Source organism: Anomaloglossus baeobatrachus, chromosome 11 (assembly GCF_048569485.1).
Source record: "Anomaloglossus baeobatrachus isolate aAnoBae1 chromosome 11, aAnoBae1.hap1, whole genome shotgun sequence".
Taxonomy (NCBI): Eukaryota; Metazoa; Chordata; class Amphibia; order Anura; family Aromobatidae; genus Anomaloglossus; species Anomaloglossus baeobatrachus.
In genome coordinates, this window is record NC_134363.1 from 20401820 (window position 1) to 20413947 (window position 12128).

The 12128-nt window shown below is 42.7% G+C and overlaps 1 protein-coding gene across 1 annotated transcript in view; it reads right to left on the reverse strand.

Moving 5' to 3' along the window:
- LOC142255723 (myelin-associated glycoprotein-like) overlaps nucleotides 1-11716 on the reverse strand; it is a 25603-nt gene extending 13887 nt beyond the window's left edge. Inside the window, exons 1-3 of the mRNA XM_075327180.1 lie at nucleotides 11674-11716; nucleotides 11228-11590; nucleotides 5572-5859 (exon numbers count right to left, since the gene is read on the reverse strand). Coding sequence (XP_075183295.1) covers nucleotides 5572-5859; nucleotides 11228-11590; nucleotides 11674-11716 — 694 coding nt within the window. The remainder of the gene's footprint in view (nucleotides 1-5571; nucleotides 5860-11227; nucleotides 11591-11673) is intronic.
- Nucleotides 11717-12128: the final 412 nt, after the last annotated feature.

Below are 12128 nucleotides of genomic sequence, written 5' to 3' on the forward strand. Positions count from 1 at the left end.
CTGTAAGGTTGTCTCTACCCCACTACTATCAATCAGCAATGACAGTCATAATTCAGGGTCATCATATATAAGTCACCTGGGTTTTATGATATAACCATTAGATTTTGTTTTTTGTTAGATATAATTAGGTATAAATTTAAATATAATTAGGTATAAATTTCTGTACTAAAATTTTTACTCTCATATTGTATCTTTATCAGGTTTCTAAAAATTCTAATTGCCTGCAGCTACCACTAGAGGGAGCTCAGAAATTTACTGTATACTCTTTCTACATAGGAAATAATGATAAAGCAGTATACAAAATGCGTGTAAGCTCCCCCTACTGGTCACTGCTGGTGGAACTTATCACAGCATAGTTTTGCCATAGTTTTGCCCAATATGAAGTGGGAAAAAATATTTGATACACTGCCGATTTTGCAAGTTTTCCCATCTACAAAGGGTGGAGAGGTCTGTAATTTTTAGTGTAGGTACAGTTCAACTCTGACTGACAGAATCTCCCTCAAATCCAGAAAATAACATTGTGTGATTTTTAAATAATTAATTTACATTTTATTGCATGAAATAAGTATTTGATCACCAACCAGCAATAATTCTGCTCTCACAGACCTGTTATTTTTTCTCCTACTCTGCACTCATTACCTGTATTAAATGCTTTTAGTTGAACTTGTTACCTGTATAAAAGACACCTGTCCACACACTCAGTCCTATTTCAACCTCTCCACCATGGCCAAGACCAAAGAGCTGTCTAAGGAAACCAGGGGCAAAATTGCAGACCTACACAAGTCTGGGAAGGGTTATAGGACAATAGGCAAGCAGCTTGGTGAGAAGGCAACAACTGTTGGTGCAATTATGAGAAAATGGAAGAAACACAAGATGGCTGTCAATCTTACTTGTTCTTGGCCTCCATGCAAGATCTTGCCTCGTAGGTTAAGGATGATCCATAGAAAGGTCAGGAATCAGCCCAAAACTACATGTGAGGACCTGATTAATGACACAAAGAGAGCTCACACAGTCTCAAAGATTACATTTAGTAAAACACTACGCTGTCATAAATTAAAGTCCTGCAGGACACGCAAGGCCCTCCTGCTCACACCAGCACTCGTCCAGGCCTTTGTGAAGTTCAACAATGACCATCTGGATGATTCAGAGGCATGGGAGAAGGTCATGCGGTCAAATGAGACCAAAATAGAATTTTTGGTATCAAGTCCACTCATCGTGTTTGGAAGAAGATGTATGAGTACAACCTCAAGAAAACCATCCCAACCATTAAAAATGGGGTTGGAAACATCATACTTTGTGGATGTTTTCTGCAAAGGATACAGGATGACTACCATACTGAAGGAAGGATGGATGGGATCATGTATCGCGTGATTTTGGTTAAAAGCCTCCTTCCAGATGGGTCATGGCTGGGTCTTCCAGCATGACATTGACCTGAAACACACAGCCAGGAAAGAGCAGCTCTGTAAAAACTATTTCAAGGTCCTAGAGTGGTCTAGCCAGTCTTCAAACCTAAACCCAATAGAAAATTTTTGTCAGAGCTGAAACTCAATGTTACCAAGTGAAAACCTGAAAGATCTGGAGAATATCTGTATGGAGGAGTGACCTGAAAGATCTGGGGAAGATCTGTATGGAGGAGTGACCTGGAAGATCTGGAGAAGATCTGTATGGAGGAGTGACCTGAGAGATCTGGAGAAGATCTGTGTGGAGGAGTGACCTGAGAGATCTGGAGAAGATCTGTATGGAGGAGTGACCTGAGAGATCTGGAAAAGATCTGTATGGAGGAGTGACCTGAAAGATCTGGAGAATATTTGTATGGAGGAGTGACCTGAGAGATCTGGAGAAGATCTGTATGGAAGAGTGACCTGAAAGATCTGGAGAAGATCTGTATGGAGGAGTGACCTGAAAGATGTGGAGAAGGTCTGTATGGAGGAGTGACCTAAAAGATCTGGAGAAGATCTGTATGGAGGAGTGACCTGAGAGATCTGGAGAAGATCTCTATGGAGGAGTGACCTGAAAGATGTGGAGAAGATCTGTATGGAGGAGTGACCTGAAAGATCTGGAGAAGATCTGTATGGAGGAGTCACCAAAATCCCTTCTGCAGTGTGTGCAAACCTGGTCAAGATCTACCGGAGACATCTGATCTCTGTAACTGCAAACAAAGGTTTCTACCAAATATTAAGTTCTGTTTTTCTATTGTATCAAATACTTAATTCATGCTATAAAATGCAATTCAATTGTTTAATAATCATACAATGGGATTTTCTGTGTTTTTTTTGTTCTGTCACAGTTGACATTACCTACAATAAAAATTTCAGACCTCTCCATTCTTTGTAGGTGGGAAAAGTTGCAAAATCTTCAGTGTATCAAATACTTATTTTCCTTACTGTATATATATTACACTTGTAAATTTAATGGATTCTGAAAAAGTTTGCATTGTTTACAGTGCTGAATTACTTTTGAAATCTTGATTATTTTTGAAACCTCATCAAAGGTGAAGTTTGTACATTGGGCACAATGACATTTGGCAATAGAGAGCTGGCACGTCATAAAATATTACTTTAAAAATTGTCATTTTAACACAAAAGAAGAACTTGACTTTTGTGCTACCTAATAAATGTTGCAATCAAAACTTAATATCGACCCTTTAAACACCCTTGCCACATGACTTTGGATAAGAAACCATACTAGATATTCTATTTGCAGGCACGTCTTTTTGGAAAGTTGCCACTCATCAATGCTAAGGGGTACTTTGCACGTTGCGACATCGCTACTGCAATATCGTCGGGGTCAAATCGAAAGTGACGCACATCCAGCGCCGGTAACGACGTCGCAACGTGTAAAGCCTAGATGCGCCGATAAACGGTCGCAAAAGCGTCGTAAATTGGCGATCGGTGTAGCGTCGTTCATTTCCATAATGTCGGGACAACCGCTATTACAATGTTGTTCCTCATTCCTGCGGCAGCACACATCGCTGTATGTGAAGCCGTAGGAGCAAGGAACATCTCCTACCTGCGTCCTGCCGGCTATGCGGAAGGAAGGAGGTGGGCGGGATGTTTACGTCCCGCTCATCTCCACCCCTCCGCTTCTATTGGCCGCCTGCCGTGTGATGTCGCTATGACGCCGCATGACCCGCCCCCTTAGAAAGGAGGCGGTTCGCCGGCCAGAGCGTGTGAAGCTGCCGTAGCGATAATGTTTGCTACGGCAGCTCTCACAAGATATCGGATGTGCGACGGGGGCAGGTACTATCGCGCTCGGCATCGCTAGATTTGGCTAGCAATGTCGCAGCCGGCAAAGTACCCCTAAGTGTTAAATCTGATTTGGGTGTCTAAAGGCTGCTTTACACGCAGCGAGATCGCTAGCAATGTCGGTAGCAAAAGCATCCGCCCCCGTCGTGCATCACTAAAATCGCTGCCCATGGCGAACAATATTGCTGGTGCACGTCAGACATACTTACCTTGCTAGCGACGTCGCTGTGACGCCGCACAAACCGCCCCCTTAAAAAATAGGTTGTTCGGCGGCCACAGCGACGTCGTTAGCAACGTCACACAGCAGGAGATCAGTTGAAGCAGAGGGGTGGAGAGGAGCTGAAAGAATGTCACTCCCACTTCATTGCTGGAGGACGCAGGAACGCTGTTGTTCGTCGTTCCCGGGGTCTCACACGTAGCGATGTGTGCTGCCCCAGGAACGACAAACAACCTGCATCCCAAACGAGCACCGATGTTTGGGAAATGAACGACGTGTCAACGATCAACGATTTGGTGAGTATTATTGATCGTTAGTGGTCGCTTGTAAGTGTCACACGCAACGACATCGCTAACGAGGCCGGATATGCGTCACGAATTCCGTGATCCCAACGACATCTCGTTAGATATGTCGTTGCGTATAACGGGGCCTTAAGATGGAATGTTTCTCCAGAGTAGGGAGTCTTATATGCCATGCAATGCTTCTTGTTAAGGGGTTGATATTGACTTTTCGGATTGCTACCCCAATTGGTGTCACTAGAGTTCCAGGCCTCTTCTTCTCTGAAGAGCATATTTGCATACTTCATTTCCTATAGGAGCTTTTCATGGTTTATAATACTCCATATAATGGTTTGGCATTCTCTACAAGGATAAATGTCCCCCTTAGACCTTTAAAATAATAGTTTAATCATACATTGTCATATACAGTATTGGTTATTTAAAATTATTTGTTACATTTTTCAACAAACGTTTTATCATCTTTAGATCTTAACCCCTTCAGCCCCGGGGCACTTTCCGTTTTTGCGTTTTTGTTTTTTGCTCCCCTTCTTCCGAGAGCCGTAACTTTTTTATTTTTCCGTCAATCTTGCCATATGAGGGATTGTTTTTTGCGGGACAAGTTGTACTTTTAAATGAAACCATAAGTTTTACCATATGGTGTACTGGAAAGCAGCAAAAAAATTCCAAGTGTGGAAAAATTGCAAAAAAAGTGTGATGGCACAATAGTTTTTGGGATGTTTTATTCACGGTGTTCACTATATGGTAAAACTGATGTGTGGGTATGATACCTGAGGTCGGTGCAAGTTTGTAGACACCAAACATGTATAGGTTTACTTGTCTCTAAGGGGTTAAAAAAAATTCACAAGTTTGTCCAATAAAAGTGGCGCACGTTTTGCGCCATTTTCCGAAACACGTAGCATTCTTATTTTTTGGGATCTATGGCTCAGTGATGGCTTATTTTTTGCGTCTCGAGCTGATGTTTCTAATGGTAGCATTTTTGCGCAGATGCTACGTTTTGATCGCCTGTTATTACATTTTGCGTAAAACTTGCGGCGACCAAAAAACGTAATTTTGGCGTTTGGAATTTTTTTGCCACTACGCCGTTTACCAATCAGATTAATTGATTTTATATTTTGATAGATCGGGCATTTCTGAACGCGGCGATACCAAATATGTGTACATTTATTTATTTTTTAACCCTTTAATTTTCAATGGGGGGAAAGGGGGGTGATTTGAACTTTTAGGTTTTTTGTTTTTTTTTTTAATTTTTTAAAACTTTTTTTTACTTTTTTTATTTTATTTTACTAGTCCCCCTAGGGGGCTATAGCGATCAGCAATCCGATTGCTGATCGCTATCTGCTGATCACAGCTATACCGCTGTAAACAGCAGAAATAGTCACTTTCTTTCTTCCTCTGCTCCGTGCCGAGGAAGAATGAAAGTAAAACTTCGTAGCACCAGGCGTCATCACATGACCCTGTGCTACGATGGCAACCACAGAACGTCACGTGATCGAACGTCACGTGATCACTCACGTGACGTCCGGAGGGGGCGGCGGTAAGTAAAAAAGATGGCCGCGCGCATATAGATCTCGCTGCCAGACTTTGGCAGCGAGATCTAAGGGGTTAATGTTCCGGGTGGAATGCGATTCCACTCGGAACATGTAGGCACACATGTCAGCTGTTGAAAACAGCTGATATGTGTGCCGATCCACGCCGCCTGCCCGCGGCAGGGGGCGGGGCTTACCGGAACACGATCCATGACGGATATATCCGTCCATGGTCGTGAAGGGGTTAAAATAAGTAATTCCACTCAGTCAGGTATAATACATACAGCTGATGCTCATAGTTGATGATGTCACAGTTTTCTGTCCATTAGGATATGTAGCCGTGCACTGGATAGTGGCCCCATCATCCAAATATGAAGGGATATAAGTAAGTTTTGATTCTTCTCTCCAGGATCCCTCAGAAATCTCCACTGATTGCTTCTTAATCTGACCCTCTCTGTTCCATTGTAGGGAAGGAGGACTGGAGCCGCACGTGTGACGTACGGCACATCGTATGGTGGTGGCTTCTCCTCTTATAGCGGGAGACATGAAAAGATGAATATCTTCCGGAGAATCTGAAAAATTGTATCATAAAATAATACATCACAATACAAACAGATTCATTTTTGGGTGCATATTGCATAATGAGGGCAATTTTTTGTTTGTCTTCGGCTTATTTTTTTTTTCTTACTGATGTATCTTATATTTTCACCATTTTTGGTTAAAGGATTATAAAAAATGTTTTTGGGTTGAAGGAATAAAAGAACAATGTTTAATTTATATGATGTTTGCAATGTGGTGAAAAATCTACAGTAATTTACCTTTAAAGAACCAAAGAAAAGAGTCAGTAACACTACCTTCATGCAAAGAACAATATTTTATTGAACATTAATATGACAAACACAATTAAAAAGTTCAAGGTGTGCTGGTAAGGAGACAAACAGTAGTGGGACATGCACACCAATGCTGGCTATAGGTATATTGGGCAAAACAGCCTACAGCTGGGACTATGTGTCATGAATAGTGATTAATAATAAGGAATCACTCAATGGATAACCAGTAATACATACAATGCAACATAGTGCAGAGATGTAGTTACTATTAGGCAGACAGTCAGTAAGTAATTCCTATTGAATGGAGCATATCGCTCACAGAATGAATGAAAGGAGTGAGTTAACTCCACTTTCACTCCTGCCCAAACTGGTAACCAAAAGAGGCTAAAAATTACACATAATTAAGATGACACATACCCATAGTCGCCAAGTCAGCAAAGGAGGTGCAGTACCACAGACCCCGACGCGTTTCGCGAGGGCTTCTTCACAATGGGGGTTGCTCCATTCAATAGGAATTACTTACTGACTGTCTGCCTAATAGTAACTACATCTCTGCACTATGTTGCATTGTATGTATTACTGGTTATCCATTGAGTGATTCCTTATTATTAATCACTATTCATGACACATAGTCCCAGCTGTAGGCTGTTTTGCCCAATATACCTATAGCCAGCATTGGTGTGCATGTCCCACTACTGTTTGTATCCTTACCAGCACACCTTGAACTTTTTAATTGTGTTTGTCATATTAATGTTCAATAAAATATTGTTCTTTGCATGAAGGTAGTGTTACTGACTCTTTTCTTTGGTTCTTTAAATGTATATATGGAGTCACTACCAGGGATTTTGTATCCTTTATGTCCTTTACAGGGGTTATGGTGATCAGTGGTGACCACCAAAAATCTCCCCCACTTGGTTATGTTCAGATGTTGTTTATAGTAATTTACCTTTACTGTGACTCAATATAACAATAGTTATGTTAAATGTATACATTTTTATTGTGCTATTGTGCCTTATTATTATTATTATTATTTGATTATAACGTCATTCATTCCATGGAGTTATACATGTGAAAAGGGGCATATGTAGACTAGTAAAATAATCATGAACAATACAAGGCATGGACAGTTACAGGAGGGGAAAAGATAATGTCCGCGAGGACTTAAAGTCTACAAGAGGGAGAACCCCGCCCACAAGGACTTACAGTCTACAAGAGGAGGGAGAACCCCGCCCACAAGGACTCACAGTCTACAAGAGGAGGGAGAACCCCGCCCATGAGGACTCACAGTCTACAGGAGGAGGGAGAACCCCGCCCACGAGGACTCACAGTCTACAGGAGGAGGGAGAACCCCACCCATGAGGACGCAAGTCTACAGGAGGAGAGAGAACCCCGCCCACGAGGACTCACAGTCTACAGGAGGCGGGATAACCCCGCCCACGAGGACTCACAGTCTACAGGAGGAGATAGGACCCTGCCCACGAGGACTAAAAATCTACAGGGATGGGTGAGGTTACAGTAGGTAAGTGTAGAGATGGGTGAGAATACAATGGGGGTGGGTAGAGCTGGTCATGCAGTGGTATAGTGGGGTGAGGGGGATGGGTGAGGCTACAGTAGGTGAGGGTAGAGATGGGTGAGAATACAATGGGGGTGGGTAGAGCTGGTCATGCAGCGGTATAGTGGGGTGAGGGGGATGGGTTAGGCTACAGTAGGTGAGGGCAGAGCTGGTCATGCAGCAGTATAGTGGGGTGAGTGGGATGGGTGAGGATACAGTAGGTGAGGGCAGAACTGGTTGTGTAGCGGTATAGGGGACTGAGGGTGATGGGTGAGGGTACAGTAGGTAAGGGTAGAGATTGTTGTACAGTGGTATAGTGGGCTGTGGGGAGATGGGTGAGGGTACAGTGGGGGTGGGTAGAGATGGTCATGCAGCGGTATAGTGGGGTGAGTGGGATGGGTGAGGATACAGTAAGTGAGGGCAGAGCTGGTCGTGCCGCGGTATAGGGAGGTGAGGGGGATGGATGAGAGTACAGAAGGTAAGGGTAGAGATGGTTGTGCAGTGGTATAGTGGGTTGAGGGGGGATGAGTGAGGATACAGTAGGGGTGGGTAGAAATTGTCATGCAGCAGTATAGTGGGGTGAGGGGAATGGGGAGGATATAGTAGGGGAGGGCAGAGCTGGTTGTGCAGTGGTGTAGTGGGTTGAGGGGGGTTGGGTGAGGATAGAGCACTGGTGTAGTGGACAAAGGGTTACTGCAGGTTGTAGGCTTGTTGGAAGAGGTGGGTCTTCAGGTTCCTTTTGAAGATTTCCATGGTAGGCGAGGGTCTGATACCTTTACTACTTTTTATGGGTGTCAACATATTTTGAGGTCATTAATAGGGATGATCGAATACCTCAAATATTCGACTTCACAAATATTTGCCAAATAGGTCGCCGCTATTTGACTATTCGCGAATATTCGATGTGCAATGTAAACCTATGGGAAACCCGAATAACAACTATTCGGGACTATTCGGGCCTCCCATGGACTTACATTGCGCATCGAATATTCGCACAGCAGCGACCTATTCGTCGGATATTTGCGAAGCCGAATATTTGAGGTATTTGTTCATCCCTAGTCATTAACCAATATGTATTTCCATCAACAAAGCTATGTATGGGTTACATTTTTGAAACATCATTTTATATTTTCATTTGTACCATTTTAGGTCACTTACAACTGTTTGATCAGTTTTTATTATATTTTTATGAGTGATCAAAAAGTTGTAAGTGATGTACCGAGAAATTCCTGATAAAAATCTGCTGCCATCTACCAGGATGATGAAGATGAAACAAGTGAGGACATTTCAGCAAAACAATTATCCCAAACACATGGCAAAGGGAAGTCTCAACTGGCTTCAGAGAAAAAAAAGTGCTGCAAGAATGGCCGAGCCGATCACCGGAGCTGAATACAATAGATAATGTATGGAAGGAACTAAAGCTCAGAGATCATAGAAGGAGCCGGGACCTGCAGGATGTGAGGAGTGTGTGTGGAAGAATTGACCAAAATCCACCTGAGCAATGCAGGTGACTAGTGTCTCCATACAGGAGGTGTCTGGAGTTTCATCATAAACAAAGGCTTGTGTACGAAGTATTAAATAAATTTCAGTAAAGGGTGCTTTACACGAGACGATCTATCGTGCGATAGATCATAAGGGGTCACGGTTTTTGTGAGGCACATCCGGCATCACTTGCGACGTCGTCTCGTGTGACACCTCCGAGCGACGCAGTATCGCTCACAAATCATGAGTCGTGTACTCGTCGCTCGGTTTCATAATATCGTTTATTAAACATGGCGCCGGTTGTTCATCATTTCCGTGGCATCACACGTTGCTCCGTGTGACACCATGGGAACGATGAACACAGCTTACCTGCATCCCGTGGCTCCCGCCTGTAATGCGGAAGGAAAGAGGTGGGTGGGATGTTTACATCCCGCTCATCTCTGCCCCTTCGCTTCTATTGGGCGGCCGCCGTGTGAAGTCGCTGTGACACCGAACATCCCTCCCACTCCAGGAAGTGGATGTTCGCCACCATCAGCGAGGCCGCTCAGCAGGTAAGAACGTGTGACGGGGGGTTTACGACTTTGTGCACCAAGAGCAATCAATTGCCCGTGACGCACAAAGGACGGGGGCGGTTACGATCGCTCGTGCAATCGCACGATAGATCGTAACGTGTAAAGCAGGCTTTAGTGTGTTCAATACTTTTTCCTTGTGTCACTTTTCATTACTAGATATAATTTAATTTTTGGACATCTATGGTTTAATTTATTTGTCTGTGTGGATGGGATGAGTTGCTACCAATATCTGGTGAGAAATGTATGTCAATAGCACCTATAGATATATATTTACCGTATTTTAGGACTGTAAGACAAACTTTTTTACCCAAATATGGGACAAAATAGGGATGTCTCTTATAGTCCAAATGTAGCTTACCTGGCTCATTGTTGGGGAGTGGGGTCACAGGAGGTAGAGCAAAGTCGCCACTTCAGGTAGTCAGCAGCGGCAATGTTAAAGCAATACAGCTTATTGTCACATGCCCACTATTAATGCAAAATGAATATTCACACTCCTAACCTGAGTGTGACCGCACGTATGTCTATGCAGCTGTCATGCTCAGGTCAGGCGAGCAAACCCGCCTGTCCGAGGATTACAATGTGATCCTCGAGTGAGTAATACAGCAGTCTGACTGCACCCAATCACTGATGTCCAAATGGAGGGGTGGGTGGAGGAAGGAGTGAATATTCATTTTGCATTAACAGAGGGCATGTACAGCTGTGTGACTGCAGCCAATCACTGACACCGGCACAGAGGAGAGGGCACGGTAAAGGGTGAATATTCATTTTTCATTAACAGTGGGCGCACGGCTATTCATTTCTAGGTCTTACAACAACACAATAGGGCAACATACAGCACTAAACTTTACATTTCCTGAAAAGGCTGTACAAGCCCTATTTCTGTATTCTATTAGTATAATGAATTGCAACTAGGGCTTAACTTTGGAGTAGGACTATTATTTTAAGCATAATCCAAGAAGGCTGAAAGATCCTGCTAGAGCTTAATTTTGGGCTACCACTCATTGTTGGGGAAACACTTCTCTTCTCTAAAACCTAGGTGCGTCTTATGATCCAGTGCGTCCTATAGTCAGAATTTTTTGGTATTTAGAAGATTGGTAACATGTGCAATACTTTTTTCACTAGCTGTGTATTGTTTACAGAGTACAACATAACTCTTGCTCATGGTGAGTCATGAAGTCTTTATAGTTATATGGAAGAGCTAATTTAAAATATGTTTTATTGTTTTAAAGGCCTAATAATAATACCGTACATTTATATACTACACATATGATATACAAACAAACCAACTTCATGTAACCATGAATTCATTATGAATTTATGTTCAAACAAACCCTTGTATAATCTGTCCCATGTATTTTTGTAACATGTATTTAAAAGGTTACTAAGTAAGAGACATGGTTGGCATTATGGTTGCATGATCTGAATAAATAGGGATTCTTTGGTTTCCACTGTTGCTCTTTACAAACAAGTATAAATCATTGGGAATAATGTAAGACATATTCACCTGTGACATCGAGAATCACTGTTCTAGATTGTTTACTATATGCAGTTATTCTTCTGTCTTCTGCGATCCCTGGATAATATTCCTCTTCATCGTTCCTCCTCACAGGGTCTATCCGCAGGGTGCAGCTGTTTTCTCCCGGTACCAGTGAGGTCCGATTTCTGTATTCCCTTATTACTGTAGACATTCTCTTGGTGTTTAGGATTTCTGGATACCTCCATTCATCATACAAGTACCAGATAGTGCTGGACGCTCCTGATCCCCCGGCAGGGTGATATGTACAAGGAATCTCCACACAGGAACCGATAACAGCAGAAATTCTAGAAGGGAACGTCCACCGCTGACATAGAGAACCCAGATAGAAGCCTGGAGACAATGAGCAGAACATGAGGCCGGGGTCACAATATTTCATTCTTTCTGGTCACATTTGATTATTGAGATTATGTTACCTTGAAAGATGAGAAGAAGAATCATCTGCTTTACACCAGCCATCCTACAAGAATCTCCACATCTAATCGTGGACTAAGCTCCTGCCGGACCTCAAAGATTAAAAGAGAAAAGAAAAACACTAAATAAAAGAAATAATAAGGGCACATATAATAAAATATACAGTGCAGACCAAATGTTTGGACACACCTCCTCATTCAAAGAGTTTTATTTATTTTCCTGACTCTAAAAATTGTAGATTCACATTAAAGACATCAAAACTATGAATTAACACATGTGGAATGAAATACTCAAAAAAGTGTGAAACAACTGAAAATCTGTCTTATATTCTAGGTTCTTCACAGCAGCCACCTTTTGCTTTCATTACTGCTTTGCACACTCTTGGCATTCTCTTGATGAGCTTCAAGAGGTAGTCACCAGAAATGGTTTTCCAACAGTCTTGAAGGAGTTCCTAGAG